This window comes from Anomaloglossus baeobatrachus, chromosome 4, assembly GCF_048569485.1.
Source record: "Anomaloglossus baeobatrachus isolate aAnoBae1 chromosome 4, aAnoBae1.hap1, whole genome shotgun sequence".
NCBI classification, from domain to species: Eukaryota; Metazoa; Chordata; class Amphibia; order Anura; family Aromobatidae; genus Anomaloglossus; species Anomaloglossus baeobatrachus.
The window spans coordinates 631,083,320-631,103,822 of record NC_134356.1 but is presented as its reverse complement, the minus strand read 5'-3'; the positions used below and the strand labels follow the sequence as shown (position 1 = coordinate 631,103,822).

The 20,503-nt window shown below is 45.7% G+C and overlaps 1 protein-coding gene across 1 annotated transcript in view; it reads right to left on the bottom strand.

Moving 5' to 3' along the window:
- Positions 1-20,503, bottom strand: part of PLEKHA2 (pleckstrin homology domain containing A2) — a 119,663-nt gene that overhangs the window by 90,230 nt on the left and 8,930 nt on the right. Inside the window, exons 2-3 of the mRNA XM_075343018.1 lie at positions 16,882-17,042; positions 7,999-8,055 (exon numbers count right to left, since the gene is read on the bottom strand). Coding sequence (XP_075199133.1) covers positions 7,999-8,055; positions 16,882-17,019 — 195 coding nt within the window. The 5' untranslated portion in view covers positions 17,020-17,042. The remainder of the gene's footprint in view (positions 1-7,998; positions 8,056-16,881; positions 17,043-20,503) is intronic.

Sequence of the window (20,503 nt, the reverse complement as noted above, 5' to 3'; positions counted from 1 at the left end):
CCACCATCACCTGTCCGGGGAGAGACACTGCAGCCGGCTGCGGGACCCGTCCATCCAGCCATTTGGTTTACCAGAGACTCTGTGAATTTGTACCTGAGTGAGTACACCAGTGCCATCTGGCACCGCGCCGCACTGTCCCTGCAACCCTGCACCCCAGCCATCCAGCCTCCCCGTTACACCACCGGGCCCCGGGATCACCAACCCCTACCCACGGAGGGGGACAACATCCTAGCTGCTCCCTACCATCGCTCCCGGGATCCCCATCACCAGCAGCGGTGGTGCCCATCATCACCACGACCCGTGGGTGGCGTCACGAACTATCTCCCAAAACAAACCACCCCCTTTTCACTCGTGGGCGTGGAGCGCTGCTCGAGTCCCCGGGTCCGGCCATCGCTCGAGCCACCGAGCAGCAGCAGCAGCGGCCCCTCCGCCCGCGACAAGAGCGCCAGCCCAGAGCCCAGTCCGTGAATCCCCAGGCCTGTCAGTATTGATGCACTTAGATTTGCCTCTTTTTACCCTTTTTTGACTCTTTTTAGCAGTTCCAGGTCAGTGCTTTTATTTTCAAATCTGGAAACAAAAAAAACACTAAAAACCAGGAGCTGGAATGTGGTTATTTTGAACAAATCCATAGAAACCATCGGGACTTTGAAATCATATCCAGACCTTCATGCTGATAACATCTGACAGACATATGTGGCCATTGGCTCGGTGAGAGAAAGCCTGAAATGACCCGATCCCTTCATTGGGCTGCATTTGTAGAACGGATTGTTCTAATGTTGCCCTATAATACTAAAAATAATTTTATTTCTATAGCGCCAACATATTCCGCAGCGCTTAATAATTCAGAGGGGACATGTACAGACAATATGAGACAATACAAAATTACACAATTCAACAGATACTAAACTAACAGGAGTGAGGTTCCTGATCACAAGAGCTTACAATCTATGAGGAAATAGGAACACCGATGGTAAATGGTAAAAAGTCCCTGTATTTTCTGATCCCACCATAAATAAAATAAATAGGGGATTCATATATTGCTGCATGGACTGGTCATCAACCAGTATGTGTACAAGTACAGATAAAGAGCGCTGTTAAGTGCATAAACAGATGATAAAAAGGACCAGACGTTGTAATGGCAAACCGGTATAGTTAGATAAGTGAGGTGAGGTGGTAGTCAAGTCTAAAGAAATGCATTTTTAGAGCACGCTTAAAACTATGGGCATTGTGAACTAAATGAATTGTCCTGGGTAGTGCATTCCAGAGAATTGGGGCAGCTTCTGAGAAGTGTTGGAGATGGGATTGTGAGATTCGGATTATAGAGGATTTCAGTCTTAAGTCATTAGCGGAACAAGGGGATAGACATAGATGAGGGAGGAGATGGTAAGGAACGGTGGAAAGCTTTGTATGTGACAGTGATAAGGTTACATTGTACTCTGTAGTGGATGGGTAACCAGTGCAATGGCTGGCACAGGATGGAGGCATCGGTGTAGATGTTGGAGAGGAATATGATCCTGGCTGCTGTATTCAGGAGGATGGATTGGAGAGAGGAGAGTTTAGTAAGAGGAAGACTGATTAGTAGAGAGTTACAATAATCCAGACCAGAATCAATTAAGAACAACAGAAAGGGTTTTTGCAGAGTCAAAGGTAAGAAAAGGTCGAATTCTAGAGATGTTTTTGAGGTGGAGGTGACATGAGTGAGTGATCGGATGTAGGGAATGAAGGGAATATCTGAGACAAAAATAACCCCAAGACAGCGGGCGTGCTGCTGGGGCGTAATGGTCGAACCACACATAGCAATGGTAATATTGGGTTTGTGAAGGTGTGGAGAGGGAAACATGAGATCAGTTTTTGAAAGATTCAGTCTTAGGCCCCCTTCACACGTACGTGTCTCCGGTACGTGTTTGGCAGTTTTCTCACGCACACACGTAAACCTAGGTATTCCTATGGTTGTGGACACACGTAAGTATTTGCACACGGAACGTGTGTCCGTTCCGTACTTACTTGTGTCCGTATATTTCTCACGCCAACATGTCTGTTTTCTCTCCGGCATCACGGGTGTCACACGGAACGCAAACGTGTCAAACATGACACACACGGACCACACGGATGTGTTCCATGTGACACGCACCGGAGAGAAGACATGTGTCTGTGAGAAAAAAACCCCGAAACTTTACTCACCTTGTCCTGCCCTCCTGTCTCTGCCGCTGCTGTCACTTGCTGCCGACCGCCGCTCATTATGCTCATTGCGAATTCACTTTACTGCGGCCAGAAGAGGAAGTAGCGGGGAGTCCGAAGATCAGCACCACGGACTGCGACGCCAGGGACAGGTGAGTAGAAAGCTCCCGTTCTCCGTGTGTTATCACGGATAACACACAGAGAACACACGTAGCCCATAAACACGGGTCACGGAGGACAAAACGCACCTCTGACACGTCCGTGATAAACGTGCGTGGTATTTTACGGACGTGTGAAAGAGGCCTTAGATAGAGGGAGGACATGATGTTGGAGACAGCGGACAGACAGGTATTTTGTAGTAATACAGGAGTGATGTCCGGAGATGATGTGTATAATTGGGTGTCAGTATACAGATGATACTGGAAACCAAATCTGCTGATACTTTGTCCAGTAGGGGCGATGTACAGAGAGAAGAGGAGGGGGCCTAGGCCTGAACCCCTAGGAACCCCGATAGTAAAGGGAAGAGCAGCCGGCAAAAGATACAGTGAAGGAGCGGCCAGAGAGGTAGGAGGAGAACCAAGAGAAAATGGAGCATAGTGAGGAGGGGCTGGTGACACACAGCCAAATGCAGCAGAGAGGCCCTAAGCACTATTCAGAATTATAATATTAAAAAAAACAACACAAAATAGCAAAATATGATAAATCTGATTGGTTGATGCCATTGCTACTAACTGGACTGAAGGAGACTTGTCATTGGAATTAAAGGTTTATTCCCAAGATAAATAAGTTATTCCCTATTCAAAAGGATACAGAATAACTTGCTGATCCGTGGTAGTGTGACTGCAGAGACCCCCAGCAATCCCCAAATGGGGCCCTGTAACACCAAGAATGGGACCCCCAGCAATCCCCAGAATGGGGCCCTGTAACACCAAGAATGGGACCCCCAGCAATCCCCAGAATGGGGCCCTGTAACAACAAGAATGGGACCCCCAGCAATCCCCAGAATGGGGCCCTGTAACACCAAGAATGGGACCCCCAGCAATCCCCAGAATGGGGCCCTGTAACACCAAGAATGGGACCCCCAGCAATCCCCAGAATGGGGCCCTGTAACACCAAGAATGGGACCCCCAGCATTCCCCAGAATGGGGCCTTGTAACTTAATTATCCCCAGAATGGCACCCCCTACAATCCCAAGAATGGGGCTCTAACCACCAAGAAAGGGACCCCCGCAGTCTCAAAAATGGGACCTTGTAACTTAAGTTTCCCAAGATATGGAACCCCTACAATTTCAAGAATGGGGCCCTATAACACCAAGAATCGGATTCCCTACAATCCCAAGAATGGGGCTCTTTAACACTGAGAATGGGACCCCCCATAATCTCAAGAATGGGACCTTATAACACCAACAATGGGAGCTTCCACAATCTCAAAAATGGGGCCTTGTAATATCAAGAATGGGCCCCCCCCCCCCCCCGCAATCTTAAGAACGTGGCCTCGTATCTCCAAGAATAGGATCCTCACAATCACAAAAATGGGGTCCTGTAACACCAAGATTGGGACCCCCCAAAATCTCAAGAATGGGGCTCTGTAACACCAAGAATGGGGTCACTAGCAATCTCAAGAATGGGGCCTTGTATCACAAAGAATGGGACCCCACAATCTCAAGAATTGGGTGCTGTAACACCAAGAATTGGACCCCCACAATTTCAAGAATGGGGCCCTGTAACACCAATATTGGAGGTATTGAATGGAGGTGCACATGCACGGCCTCCACTCCGTTCATTGTCTATAGGGCTGCAGAGTACATCGCTCGGCTATCTTTGGCAGTACCTTAAGCCTCGAATGGAGCGGAGTTCGCACATGTGCACCTCACTCCATTCAGGATGGGATTGCAACAATTTCGGGATCAATGGACTCCAGCAATCAGTGATCAGCAGGTTATCCTCCATCTTATGCACAAGGAATAACTTGATATTATAGAAATAATCCTTTAAGAACTTTTTTAAAAAAAAAAATTAACAGTATATGGAGTTTTTTACATCTGTTTTACCCTCTTGGGGCGCTAGATGTGCTGTAACTTTAGGATAGGTCATCAATACCTGATCAGGGGGTCTGATTCCTAACACCATCAGTGATGAACAGATTGAAGGGGCCACCAGAAGAGGCACAAACGTCATACATTGCGTTGTGGCTGCAAATGGCGCACAAGTGAATAAGAAGGAACTTGCAGTACCATTCAAGGCCACTACTCAATGTGTGGCGCTGTGCCACTTCCGCTGTGCCTCCTCCAATCAGCTGATCGCTGGAGCCTCCCGCTGATCAGATGTCCTATCCTAAGGATAGGGGATCACTATTACTAGGTATGATATTAAAGTGATACATGGCATAAGTCCGAGGATGGGACCCCTACCAAATTATGAGAATCGGGGTCCATTGTGGGAAAGAATGGTAATGCACTTGTGTAACCTATGGGTTGTAGTGATCACGCATGCACTGCTCTCATAGACCCATAGAAGTGAATGGAGTAGTGGTCCTGCATACACACTATTCTCAGGGCACAGGACCCTCGTACTCCGAAACAGTACGGGTCCCGAAGTCGGACCTCCATGATCATGTATTGTACAGGTGATACATGATATTAATGGTACAACCCCTAAAGTCACGGAAAACCCATTTCATTTACATTAAAATACCCCAAAGACACCAGTAAATGCCATAGACCCATTTCCACAGACAGCTGAAGTTTTAGGCTATGTGCCCACGCTGCGGATTTTGCGCGGATTTTGCCGCGGATTTGCCGCGGATTTTCCGAAAATCTGCAGCAGCGGCACTTCCAAGCCATTTCAATGGCATTTTGGAAATGCGGTGTCCATGCTGCGGATTTTTCCGCGGCGGATTTGCCGCGGATTTTGATCCGGAAAAATCTGCAGCATGTCAATTATTGTTGCGGATTTTGGGTATAGAATGGGGGAAAAAAATCCGCATCAAAATCCGCGGCAAATTCGCGGTAAATCCGCGGCAAAAATAAGGTGCGGATTTGCCGCGAAAGTCGCGGATTTTCATGCAGAAAAATCCGCAGGTACATTCTACCGTGGACACATAGCCTTAGGGGGTAGAAAACACTTTGTCACGCTGTGCTTGAGAAAACCACCACCTAGACAAGAAACGCCAAAAAAGGCCAAAAAATGGCTCAAAGAACGGAATACCCTTTTAGGCCTCTTTCACACGTCCGTGAAAACTACGTACGTTTTCACGGAAGTGTCAAAGGTGTGTTTTGCCCTCCGTGAGCAGTGTTTATGGCCTACGTGTGTTCTCCGTGTGTTATTCGTGATAACACACGGAGAACGGGAACTTTCTACTCGCCTGTCCCTGGCGCCGCTGTCCGTGGTGCTGGTCTTCGGTCTCCGGTCCTGCCGACTCCCCGCTGCTGCTGCTTCCGGCCGCAGTGAAGTGAATATGCAATGAGCATAATGAGCGGGGGTCGGAAGCAAGTGACAGCAGCGGCAGAGACAGCAGCGCTGGAGAAGGTGAGTAAAGGTTTGTTATTTTTTTCTCAGACACGTGTGTTTTCTCCACGGGTGTCACACGGATCACCTACGTGTGGTCCGTTTGCGTTCCGTGTGACACCTGTGATGCCGGAAAAAAACGGACATGTCTACGTGTGGAGCACATGGACACACTTATACTCCACACGGGCACACGTATGCTCCACACGGACACACGGTCCATGGCAGAACACGCACGTGAGCGCAGACCCATTGATTTTAATGGGTCTACATGTGCCCGTGTCTCTGGTACGTGAGGAAATAGACCAAACACGTGCCGGAGACACGAACATGTGAAAGAAGCCTAATTATGCAAGAGATGGGAAGGAGCATCATCAATCACCAGTCTTGTAAATGCTAAGACTTTGCAGCTATCACATCACATGATATAGCACAGCCAACCAGGAAGAACAATCAAAGCCCCTGTAAAAGCTGAGGCAGGGAATGCAGCGGCTGTATTATGGTGTATCTGGATAGTGAGAGGACAGTGTAGCTATAGAAATAGGGAGATAAAACTATAAACCACTGAAGAAACTGTATACTGTGGATAGTGTGACAGCACAGCAGTGAGGAGGTCTAGTGTTTGGCTATGTTCACACAGGGCAATTTTTAGTGCGTTTTTTCCCTGACCAAAACCTTATCTTGTGGGAGAAGTCTCCTGGTGGTTTTCTGCGTTTTTGGTATGGTTTTTGGCCAGGCTTTTATTGCATTTTTACCACGTTTTTTTGCACTTCTGTGATGTCCCACTCAAAATTGGGGGGGAACGCACGATTAATTTTTTAAAAATTATTTATTTTAATAATAAAAAAAACAGCATGGGGTTCCTCTTATTTTGATACACAGCCAAGATAGGTGCACGGCTGGGGGCTGCAGCCTGTAGCTGTGGGCTTTATCTGTGCTGGGTATCATAACATGGGAGGACCCTACGACAATTTTTTTATTTATTTTTTACTGTACGCTAGACCCGCAGAGAGGGTCTGTGATTGGTTGCAGTCAGACGCTGTCACACAGGCGGGGGGGCGCGTCTGACTGCAACCAATCACAGTGGGCGGGAAAAACAGTGAATAGGCAATGAGGGTAATGAGCGGCCTGGGAAGTGAAGGAGCATACAGCCGCGCCGGTGCTTGGGTAAGTATGGCGCGCCTGCTCCAATCCCTCTATCCTTTCCACCACCATCTTTAAGTGCCGGAGTCTGGTCCCCATAGTCCGGCCAGATACCCTGGATAAATTCCAGGCCGGAACCGGGTTTTTTATTAACCAGGTTAGACCTGCATCACAGCTGCGGAGGAGAGGGAGGGAGCACTTTCTCCCCATCCCCTCCCCGGCCTGTCTCTGCGTATATCGCACTGCAGTCGGATGACATGCGAGTGCAGTACAATGTTTCACACGCTCCCATAGACTTGTATGGGGGTGTGTGAGCCAAGACTTGCTGCCAAACACAGCAAGCTGCGATTCATTTCTTATACAGATATGGCCTGAGAAATCAATCGCAGATGGACGCTGCCCCATAGTTTTGCACTGGTGCGAGTGCAATCTGATGTTTTACCGGAGTGGACTCGTCCGTGCATAACGCAAGTGGAACTGATCCCTTAAAGTGAGCTCCATGGGGGGAAATATTTGGTTGCCACAGTTATACACCTTAACACAAATTTTACTTGGATGTTTCGTTAAAATTTGGCTTTCTCGCACACAAAACCGAAAAATTCCATTCTATAAAAACAATAATTTTGAGGCTTTTAGCTTTTTTTTTTTTGTTTTTTTTTTGTTCCAGACATTGGTCACTGACGTCTGAACTGGTCATAACCTTTCACGTTCTTGTGGTTTAAAGAACTCAAAAATAAGTGAAGAACTAAAGTCCTAAAAATATCCCGAGACAAAGACAGGAAACCCGGCCGCAAGGGCGCAAAAAGAAAAAGACGAAAAAAGAAGAAAGTGATTAAAAGCAGCAGCAGCCCCTGCTCCACGCTCTACATCTAAAAAAGGGTTAATTGAGCAGGAACAGCGCCTCTCCTGCCTACAGGCTGTGTCTGGTATTGCAATGATTAAGTGAATGGCGCTCACCTGCAATACCAGAGATGGCCACAGAACAGAAGTGGCGCTGTTTCAGGAAAAAATAGGTGATTTTTATACTCTGTGGTCACTTATATTACAATGGGGGAGTCACCTGCAATACCAGAGATGACCACAGAACAGAAGTGGCGCTATTTCAGGAAAAAAATAGGTGATTTTTATACTCTGTGGTCACTTATATTACAATGGAGGAGTGAATACTTACTTTTGATATATATGTCAGTTTTAATGATCCCACCGCTCCTGCCCCTCTAAGCAGGTTCTGAAAAGTGAAAGACAAGAAAATCATTAACATCAAATCATATCTTTATTTTTTATATAGCGCTAACATATTCCGCAGCGCTTTACATACATCAGGAACACTGTCCCCATTGGGGCTCACAATCTAAAGTCCCTATGTGTATGTCTTTGGAGTGTGGGAGGAAACCGGAGAACCCGGAGGAAACCCACGCAAACACGGGGAGAACATACAAACGCCTTGCAGATGGTGTCCTTGTCGGGATTCGAACCCAGGACCCCAGCGCTGCAAGACTGCAGTGCTAACCACTGAGCCACCACAAGACTGCAGTGCTAACCACTGAGCCACCACAAGACTGCAGTGCTAACCATGAGCCACCACAAGACTGCAGTGCTAACCACTGAGCCACCACAAGACTGCAGTGCTAACCACTGAGCCACCACAAGACTGCAGTGCTAACCACTGAGCCACCACAAGACTGCAGTGTTAACCACTGAGCCACCACAAGACTGCAGTGTTAACCACTGAGCCACCACAAGAATGCAGTGTTAACCACTGAGCCACCACAAGACTGCAGTGCTAACCACTGAGCCACCACAAGACTGCAGTGCTAACCATGAGCCACCACAAGACTGCAGTGCTAACCACTGAGCCACCACAAGACTGCAGTGCTAACCATGAGCCACCACAAGACTGCAGTGCTAACCACTGAGCCACTGTGCCGCCCACGTTCATCCATCTATCTTGAAGACATTCTCAATGTTTTGCTCATTGTTTGCTTTCCAGAAACAGCGCCACTTCTGTGGGTGGCCGTGTATGTTATTGCAGGTCATCCCCATTTATGAACCGGACAAGCTATATCCGGTTATATCCACAAGCACAGAATTATAATAACTGCATGATACTACGGTATAGAAGCTATAACAAGTAACCACCACCAAAAGGCTGTATTTTTTGATCCGTTTTCACATGACAACTCTTCCTGTCCTCTGTTCTAATCATATAGCACTGGAACATTAATATTCACCATCTCCTTGAATGTCTATGTATGAGATGATAAGTACAAGGACATTAACACAAACAACAATTTGGATCCAGACGATGTCATTATGCCATTATGACAGCACTCATCTTGCAGAGGACAGGAAGAATTGTCATAGGGGCGCTGCATTTCCAGGCTTTGGTTTTCTATCTTTCATGTAATACTTTTTCTGCCCCTTTAAGATGAAATATCACTGTCACCAGACGCTGCTGCGGACAACGAAGGTTGATGCATTTTCCTGAAGGTTTGGTAAATTCAATAACGGAAGAGGAAGTGGCATCAACAGAGCTTTGTGCGCTGCAGAATAAGACAGTGTTAGCAGCTGGAAAGAGTAACTACACTTTTTTTTATTGCTCAGTCATTGCTAAGATATGAATAATTGTAATATACTCTATTATCTTATTGTGCTTCCTTTTCTCCCAAACTCCATGCTGAAAGTCCTGTTTTAACTGCCTTCTTCATGCACTTAGAGGGGCTGTTTTAACTGCAGGTCTAGCAAATATGCTGCAGAATAGCGAGGGACAGGGGACTCCTATTCTGTCTTTCACGCTAGGGGACCCTAGGCCATCTCTAACCTCCGGGTTACCCCTGATGGTGGCATTACTGGAGTCCCGTGCCTTACTATTCTCCTGACCAGATGTAATCTGTTACCACCCCACACCCTGGAAAGGAAGGGGCAGGAGTGTGATGGAAACACAAATTAAGACAGATAGGGGAAAACCAAAACTCAGACACACTATAAACTGACAGGAATAATCAGTAAGAAACTAAGGAGGAAAGAAAGAGCAGTAAGGCAGCAACAAAACAAAAAAAAAGGTTTAACACCAAAACTGCTCACAGTAATAATGAACAACAAAAAAAAGAGAAAAGTTGTATCAGCTCACCACTCCATGTCCGTGTTGGAAACTGGCAGATTCATTAAGCCGATGCACAAAATCTAGGTGGCCAGTATACACAAAGTTTCCAGGAGAAAAAGAAAGTGTATGGCCCAGCACCGTTTCAAATCTTTATTTTCTTGCTTTTTTATTTTATATTATAAAAGAGATTACACCATCTCAGTGTCGCGGGCGGGGGCGCAGACCACGTCAGGGGGGCTACTTGAGGCGCTCGGATCCGGGATTGTGGCTCCAGCTCGAGTGGTGACCGGATCCGGGGCTCTCGCAGCGGCCCGTTGCCCACAACAATAATAAAAGGAGGTATTTACAGGGGAAAAGTTTGTCAGTGACGCCACCCGTGGGTTGCGATGATGGTTGGTGACACCGCCGCTGCCTTGTTATGGGTCGCCCGGGGATGATGTAGCGGGGCAGCAGGATGGTATCCCCTCCACGGGTAGGGGAGGTGTTGTCCCGGGGCCCGAATACAGGTGGGATGGTGCTGCGGAGCGTATTCTACAGGGCTGGACCGGGTGGTATTGGTGTACTCCAGTTCCAGAGGAATTCACACAGAGTCCAAATGGTAAACTAAATTGCCAGTAACCGGTGACCTCCGGCGGGTGTGTTCAGGTCCCACACCCTGGTACAGCAAACAGGGGTCCCTTCCTCCTGCACTCAGTGTTTGTGTCCTTAGTTTGACTACTCCGCTTGAAACGGGGAAGTCCACTCCCGGTGATACTGTGTGTTGGGAGCTGTGGCCCGCGAGAACCGACCCGTGGGATCTTAGCAGGCAATAGCGGAGCCCTATCCCCTGCGTTCGGCTTCCGTCTTGCTCTCTGGGCTTACTGGTGGGACAAGACGTGGAATCTTGTCCCTTACTGGCTAATTGACAAGGGGCTTGAAGCTGTCCTCGCCCTAGGGTCCAGGCACCCAGACTGTGCATGGCTTCCGGACCGGATTCCCGCTGTCGGCACCAGCGGGCTACAACCCTGCCCCGGTCCACTTAAGGTTTCCCACGACCGGATCTCCGTTTCCGGTGGCCCAGTCTGCCGTCTGCCACCTAGTCAGTCGTCCGGTAGTCCAGGGGCTCCAACCCCTGACCACCCTGTCACGTCACTCCTCTCACTTCCACTGTCAGCACTCAACTGTCCTGTGTCTACACACTAACTGACGTGTTCCCTCCTCTGACACCTCAGGACCCCTAGGTGGTCGTCACCATCCGCTTGGCCCTGCCCACTGGTGTGTCCCTATTGTCATGGGGGGTGACTAGGCTTTGTGGCTGATGTTGGGTACCTGGGTGTGGGTTGGTGGCATGCCAAGGAGGATGGAGTCCTGCACCTGGAAGATTTGTGCAGTCTCTGTGACAACCTGGTTTTGCCAGGGCATCACATCAGCATAAAAATAGAAAGACCAAACGCGTTTCGAACATTCAAGTGTTCTTGATCACAGGTTTGGCGTTTCTATTTTTATGCTGAGATGGTGTAATCTCTTTTATAATATGAAATAAAAAAGCAACAAAATAAAATATTTTAAACAGTGCTGGGCCATACACTTTCTTTTTCTCCTGGAATAATAAACAACAGCCACCAGTAAGTGTGGATAACAACAACACCTCACCAGACCAGTATAGATAAGCTATTCCCGGCATTAATTAAATAGGCCAGCCAGCATATATAGGAGGGGAGTGAACGTGATTGGCTCCCCCACAACATGTGATCAAAGAGATTAATAAGCAGTAAGTCCGAATCCCAACACCTCACCAGACCAGTATAGATAAGCTATACCCGGCATTAATTAAATAGCCCAGCCAGCATACTGTATATAGGAGGGGAGTGAACGATTTTGGCTCCGACACAGCATGTGATCAAAGAGATTATTAAGCAGTAAAGGCCCAGTCACACTAAACAACTTACCAGCGATCCCAACAACGATACAACCTGATAGGGATCGCTGGTAAATTGCTAGGAGGTCGCTGGTGAGATGTAACACTAAGGCCGGTTTCACACATCCGGCTTTTCGCCGGTTTGCCGGATCCGGCGCTCTCCCGTACAGACAATACAGTACAGTGACAGCGCTGTAACTTCCGGGTCACATGCGCCGGTCACATGATAGCACGTGACCGGCGCTTGTTGCGCTCTCACTGTACTGTAGTCACTGTATGGGAGAGCACTGGATCCGGCAAACCGGCAAAAAGCCGGATGTGTGAAACCGGCCTTAGCAACGCTCCAGCGATCCCACCAGCAACCTGACCTGGCAGGGATCGCTGGAGCATCGCTACACGTGGAAGCATGCTGCGCTTGGTAACTAAGGTAAATATCGGGTAACCAACCCGATATTTACCTTGGTTACCAGCGCACACCGCTTAGCGCTGGCTCCCTGCACACCTAGCCACAGTACACATCGGGTTAATTACCCGATGTGTACTCTGCTACGTGTGCAGGCAGCAGGGAGCCGGCATCTGCGGCCGCTGGTAACCACGGTAAACAGCGGGTAACCAAGAAGCCCTTCCCTTGGTTACCCGATATTTACCTTCGTTACCAGCGTCCGCCGCTCTCACACTGCCAGTGCCGGCTCCCTGTTCCCTGCACACATAGCCACAGTACACATCAGGTTAATTACCCGATGCGTACTCCAGCTATGTGTGCAGGGAGCAGGAGCCGGCACTGGCAGCTGAGAGCGGCGGACGCTGGTAACGAAGGTAAATATCGGGTAACCAAGGGAAGGGCTTCTTGGTTACCCGCTGTTTACCGTGGTTACCAGAGTCCGCAGAAGCCGGCTCCCTGCTCACTGCACATTCAGTTGTTGCTGTCTCGCTGTCACACACAGCGATCTGTGCTTCACAGCGGGAGAGCAACAACTAAAAAATGGTCCTGGACCTTCAGCAACAACCGGCGACCTCACAGCAGGGGCCAGGTTGTTGCTGGATGTCACACACAGCAACATCGCTAGCAAGTTGTGCCTCAGCAGCGATGTTGCTAGCGATGTTGCTTAGTGTGACGGTACCTTTAGTCCGAATCCCAACATCTCACCAGGCCAGTATAGATAAGCTATACCCGGCATTAATTAAATAGTCCAGCCAGCATACTGTATATAGGAGGGGAGTGAACGATTTTGGCTCCCCCACAACATGTGATCAAAGAGATTAATAAGCAGTTAGTCCGAATCCCAACACCTCACCAGACCAGTATAGATAAGCTATAGCTGGCATTAATGAAATAGCCCAGCCAGCATATATAGAAGGGGAGAAAACAAGATTAGCTTCCGCAAAGCATGTGATCAAAGACGCTAACAAGTAGACCAGCAGAGATGAACTTTTGCTAGTCTGACTAAGTCTGTGGGTCGATGCCCAAATCTTTCGGTACTGATCACAGACATCAGAGAAGTTAGCAGACAGAGTGCCAGAAACTGTAGTTTCCAGAGATCCTGATGCGGCCATGACAGTTGGAGATGCCTGCAAAAATCTCCTTGTCACATATCCATAGTATGATCGTCTCTGCTCCCCTACTCTATGATCAGACACTTTTTTTTTTTTTTACAAAAACTGTCCCTGTCTGAGCATGGGGGAGGTCAGCAGAGACGCTCACACAGGAGTTTGCGGTGTGTCTGAGTTTTGGTTTCCCATCATCTGTCTTAATCTGTGTTTCCATCACACTCCTGCTCCTTCTTTCCCTGGAGGAGGGATAACAGATTAGATCTGGCCAGAACAATAGTAAGGCATGAGACTCCAGCATCTCCACCATTAGTGGTAACCCTGAGGTTAGGGAGAGTGTAAGGTCACCTAGCATGATGGACAGTATAGGATCCCGCTGTCCCTCGCTATCCTGCAGTCACATCGTGATGGGATATTTGCTAGACCTGCAGTTCAAAGCAGGCCCTCGAAGTGCATGAACCAGGCAGATGAAACAGGACTTTGCATGGAGTTTGGGAGGAAAGGAAGCGCAATAACATAATGGAATATACAACCATTCATACCTTAGCAAACACTGATCAATATGCCTAGTAAGTCAGATTTATCAGCGATCAATACACAGTGTATTTAAGGAAACATCATAGACAAAACGGAGGCGCATGACAGGGGACTAAGGGGTTGTCCGATGAAAATAAATTATTACCTATCTTGTGCATAGGTGATATTTTTTTAAATGTCGGGATCCGATCGCTGGGGCCTGCACTAATTGGCAGAATTATGCTAAAAACAAAGGAGCGTCAGTGAATGGCTGACCGCCCTCCATCCATTCCCTATGGAGCTGTTGAGCGTTGCGTTCAACCTTTTCTGGAGGCCCAATAGAAAATGAAGGGAGAAACTGCTGCAGTTTATTGCAGGGATTAATGCACCCCATCGAGGTTGAAAAATTCCCTGTTATTCTGGTCAGCGTGGCTCCCAATGGTGGGACACCCACTGATCCTAAAGTATCACCTATCCTATCCTTTATCTGGACAATCCCTTTAATGAGAGCATTCCTGCCTTATGCGCTATTCTCATATACGAGACTGTATATCACCTTTTGAATACAGTGGGATCTTAAGGTGGTGTCACACACAGCGACGACGACAACGACGTCGCTGCTACGTCACCATTTTCTGTGACGTTGCAGCGACGTCCCGTCGCTGTCGCTGTGTGTGACATCCAGCAACGAGCTGGCCCCTGCTGTGAGGTCGTTGCTCGTTGCTGAATGTCCTGCGTCATTTTTTGGTCGTCGCACTCCCGCTGTGAAGCGCACATCGCTGTGTGTGACAGCGAGAGAGCGACGAAATGAAGCGATCAGGGAGCAGGAGCCGGCGTCTGGCAGCTGCGGAAAGCTGTAACCAGGGTAAACATCGGGTAACCAAGGGAAGACCTTTCCCTGGTTACCCGATATTTACCTTCGTTACCAGCGTCCGCCGCTCTTGCTGCTAGTGCCGGCTCCTGCTCTGTGCACATGTAGCTGCAGCACACATCGGGTAATTAACCCTATGTGTACTGTAGCTAGGAGAGCAAGGAGCCAGCGCTAAGCAGTGTGCGCGGCTCCCTGCTCTCTGCACTGAGACATGTAGCTGCAGTACACATCGGGTTAATTAACCCGATGTGTACTGTAGCTAGGAGAGCAGGGAGCCAGCACTCAGTGTGCGCGGCTCCCTGCTCTCTGCACATGTTGCAGCACAGCGACGCGTGTCGTTATGATCGCTGCTGCGTCGGTGTGTTTGACAGCTAAGCAGCGATCATAACAGCAACTTACAAGGTCGCTGCTACGTCACAGAAAATGGTGACGTAACAGCGATGTCGTTGTCGCTGTCACTATGTGTGAACCCAGCTTTAGAGTCTGACACGGGCAGCATATATATATATATATATATATATATATATATATATATATATATATATATATATAAAATACACACACACACACACAGTATATATATTATATATATATATATATATATATATATATAAAAAAATACACACACACACAGTATATACATTATAAATATATATAAATAACACACACACAGTATATACATTATATATATGTATATATATATATATATATATATAAAATACACACACACACAGTATATACATTATATATATATATATATATACTGTATATATAAAGTACATATATGAAAAGTAAAAGTAATATATATATATATATATATATATATATATATATATATATACATACACACACACACACATACATATTATATATATATATATATATATATACATATACATACATATTTTATATATATATATATATATATATATATATATACACATTATATATATATATATATATATATATATATACACAGTAAAAATAGAGAAGCAACACAATGTAATGTTTTAAGAAAACCCTTTGCAGAATAGTCACCTGCTAGGGAATGAATATACTGGAATTGTGGAAACAGATCTTTTAGGAAAAATCAGAAATTATCTTTAAATTGCAGATATAAATAATTTCCACTTTGTGTCCACAGTTCTCACTCTTTGCAAACTTAAAGGGAATCTGTCACCAGGTTTTTGCCACCTAATCTGTAGAGACAGAGACCCTGATTCCAAGGATGTGTCACTTACTGGGCTGGTTAGTATACTTTAATCAGCAGGAGATTATCATTACAGGACTACTTGGCATGCTGCAGGTAGTCCACCATACTCCTGAGCTCTGTATAACTGCTAGATCTGCAGCAGAGAAAACAGTGATTTTATCAAAATGACAGCAACCAGCTCAGTAAGTGACACATCGCTGGAATCAGGGTCTCTGTCTCTACATTATGCTGCTCTCAGATGGGGAAGCAAAAACCTGGTGACAGATTCCCTTTAAGGAAAGCTATCACTCACTGTGAGAAGGCAGAAAAGCAGGACTCACAGGCTTTCTTTATGTGTAAGAGGGGAAAGCAGGACTCACACGCTTACTGGCAGCAGTTAATTAGCTTTTTCAATGAAAACACTCAAGTCATAGAAAATGATACATCCCTGAGCTCAGCGCTTCCCTTTTTCCCGAAGCTGCACTCAGACAGACAATTGACATAATCCCTTTAAAGAGGTATTCCCATCTCCAGGATCCTATCCCAATATCTAGTAGGTGTAATAATTATATTATTAGCAAATTAGTCCAATAAGAAATGTAGTATAGTTCTCCTGATTAGCTAGGACTCTTACCTCATGTGCAGGGCATTGCAGTAGCTTAGGCATCCATGGTTCCAACCACTCATATAATGACAATTAATTAATTAGAAAATTGATAGTGGTTATAACCATGGATACCTAAGCTGCAATGCCCTGCACATGAGGTAAGAGACATGGCTATATCAGGAGAACTATACTACATTTCTAATTGGAGGGATTTGCTATTATTATTATTATTATTATTACATCTACTACATACTGGGATAGGATCTTGGATGTGGAAATACCCCTTTAAGGTTTTTTCAGAGTAGTTCTGTATTGCTCACCTGTGGATTATCCATGTACCAGATGAGATGATTGGCTTGTGTATCCAGAATAAAATATCTGCGAAGAAATCTCCCACTTTCTGCATCTTCAATGTCCAGAAACCCACAGGTTCTGTTCTTGCGATCCACATAAGGCATTCCTAATGCATGCAAACATCACCCTGCAGCAAAACAATAAACGCAAACAATATATTGCATCAGTGAGGACGACAAAACATGCATTAATAATACAAAGACTGATCACATCCAAGAAAGGAGGATTTTAGTCATATCCCTGGTATTTAAGACCTTAAGGGTGCTTTACACGCTGCGACATCGCTAACGATATATCATCAGGGTCACGTCATTAGTGACGCACATCCGGCGTCGTTAGCGTCATCGCAGCGTGTGACACCAAGGAGCAACGATCAACGAGCGCAAAAACGTGAAAATCGTTGCTCGTTGACGCAGGTAGTTCGTCGCTCCTGCGGCAACACACATCGCTATGTGTGACACCGCAGGAGCGACGAACATCTCCTTACCTGCTTCCACCGGCAATGAGGAAGGAAGGAGGTGGGCGGCATGTTCCACCCGCTCATCTCCGCCCCTCCGCTTCTATTGGACGGCCGCCGTGTGATGTCGCTGTGACGCCGCACGAACCGCCCCCCTTAGAAAGGAGGCGGTTCGTCGGCCACAGCGATGTCGCAGAGAAGGTAAGTCTGTGTGACGGGTGTTAGCGATGTTGTGTGCCGCGGGCAGCAATTTGCCCGTGACGCACAACCAACGGGGGCGGGTATGTCAAGATCACAGCATGTAAAGTACCCTTTAATCTAAACAACATCACTCAATCCTGCATAGTATACAATTGTTAAGCTAATAAAATTACATATAATGAGGTATGAAATGAACTCAGTACCCTTAATATACATGGATGAATGAAGTCTGGGCTAAGGCTTTAACATTATTTATTTAGCGTAATAAAGTAATAGCATGCTACTTCTGCTTGTTATATAATAACTAAAGATGAGCAAATATGTGAATATTGCTGAGTAATAGGATATTTTCCCAAATATATACAGGGATATGCTGCCTCCTAAGAGAATAAGAGGCTGCAGTACTTTAATAGTGACCACACTTTCAACTTTCAATCCCGTAGAAGCTTCTATATATGAAAATCTATCTATTGCCTAAACACCATTAAAGTTAATCCTAAAACTAGATATCATGAACTGTTAATTACTGACCTCAGTACCTGCAATACACATGGACGAAGCCTAGGCTTAAGGGTGCTTTACACGCTGTGACATCTCTAGCGATTGCTAGCGATGTTGCAAGCGATAGCACCCGCCCCCGTCATTCGTGCGACATTTGGTGATCGCTGCCGTAGCGAACAATATCATTACGGCAGCGTCACACGCACATACCTGGTCAACGACGTCGCTGTGACCGCCGAACAATCCCCCCTTCAAGGGGGAGGTGCATTTGGCGTCACAGTGACGTCACTAAGCGGCCGGAGGGGCGGAGATGAGCGGCCGGAACATGCCACCTCCTTCCTTCCTCATTGCCGGTGGACGTAGGTAAGGAGATGTTCGTCGTTCCTGCGGGGTCACACATAGCGATGTGTGCTGCCGCAGGAACGAGGAACAACCAGCGGCATGCGCCACCAACGATATTATGAAAAGAAGCGACGTATGAACGATTTTTGACGTTTTTGCGATCGTTGATTGTCGCTCCTAGGTGTCACACGCTGCAATGTCGCTAATGACGCCGGATGTGCGTCACTAACGTCGTGACCCCGACGATATATAGTTCGCGATGTCGCAGCGTCTAAAGCACCCTTTAGGCTTTAGTTTTATTTATTTTTTCCTCATCAAAAAACGTACTATAGAAGGTTTCTTAAAGGAAAATGTACCCATTGCCAAAACACCAGTAAAGCCAATCCTAAAATTGGTTATAATGATCTATCAATAAGTGAGCTCAAGACCTTTAATACACATGGATGAATAGAATATTTTGTTTCTATCCTGGGTTTTTGTCTGTTAAATGTAAAAATGCTCCTATATGTTGCATGTATAACAACTTACAGTTCATTTCCTTGGTTTTACATCGATTAATAATGCTGAGCTCAGTACTTGCAATACACATGGATGATGCCTAGGCTGAGGCTTTATTATTATTATTATTATTATTTTTTTTATTTTTTTTTCCGGCCTTAACTGCCCAAAAGAAGGCTTGCTAATGGAAAATGTATCCATTACTGAAGTACAAGTGAAGCCTATCCTAAAATTAGATATAATGAGCTATCAATTACTGAACTCAGTACCTTTAATACACATGGATAAATAATGCCTAAGCTCTTACTTAATTATTTAATTTGCTTTTCAAAAAAAAGTAATATAAAGGGACTTCGTTTCAAGACAACAGGTGAAGCCAATCCTAAAATTGGATATAATGGTTTATCAATATCTAAGCTCAGTACTTTTGATACAAATGAATGAATGGTGCCTAGGATAGTGCAATATCATTATTTTGCTCATCTAAAACTACCCTATAGAATGCTTCGTAATAGAAAATGAACCCATTAACGAAGATTAACTGAAGCCAAAACTAAAATTAGATATATTGAGCCATCAATAAATGAGCTCAGTACCTTTGATACACATGGATGAATGGTACCTAAGATGGTGATTTATCATTATTTTGCTCATCCAAAACTGTCCTATAGAATACTATAATAGAAAATTTACCCATTGCTGAAGAGCAGCTGAAACGAAGCCTAAAATTAGATATATTGAGCCATCAATAAATGGGCTCAGTACCTTAGTTACACATGGATGAATGGTGGCTAGGCTGGAGCTAGCTTTTTCATTATTTATATAGCTCATTCAAAACTGTCCATAATGGAATAAGTACCCAATGTCAAAACACATCTCTCTTATCTCTCATGATAACTCTTAATCACATAATGAAAATTACCAATTAAGAAACATATATATAGGTTAAATGCGTTGTATGGTGGGAACAGAGGATTAACTTTAAGCTTCTGGGACCCAACTTAAAATCCGTAACAAGAACCCCACATATAGTGAGCCATTTATAACACTGATGTCCTGTCTTGTGGCATAGTAGCTTTATGGTGGTTAATCAGGCTCTTTGTATCCCTACACAATTAACTTTGATGTGGTCTGTGGACATAAATCAGCTAACAGAATTACAGAGATACATGAGTGACAAACTCTCTATTTAGGCTGCGCTCACTAACCGTTTCTCAGTTAACTCATTTTACAGCTAGTAATAGATAGACGATATATAAGACAAATGGTTATTTTTTTATTCTCAAATACATACATTTAAGTGTAAAAAAAAATAATAAATAAATTATGTCCGCAAAAAGTGGACATCCCCTTTAAGGTAGTTTAGATACAAATCCATGATTGGGACTTCAACTGATAATATACAGCCAGATGATCACATGACGCAAGTTCAGTCATATTTTGCTGCCATGTTACCACTGCATATTATATATTGACCCCCGATATTATAATAGAGGGATAGATAGAGGATGGATGGATGGGTAGATAGATAGATAGAGGGATAGATCGATAGAGGGATAGATAGATAGAGGGATAGATAGATAGATATA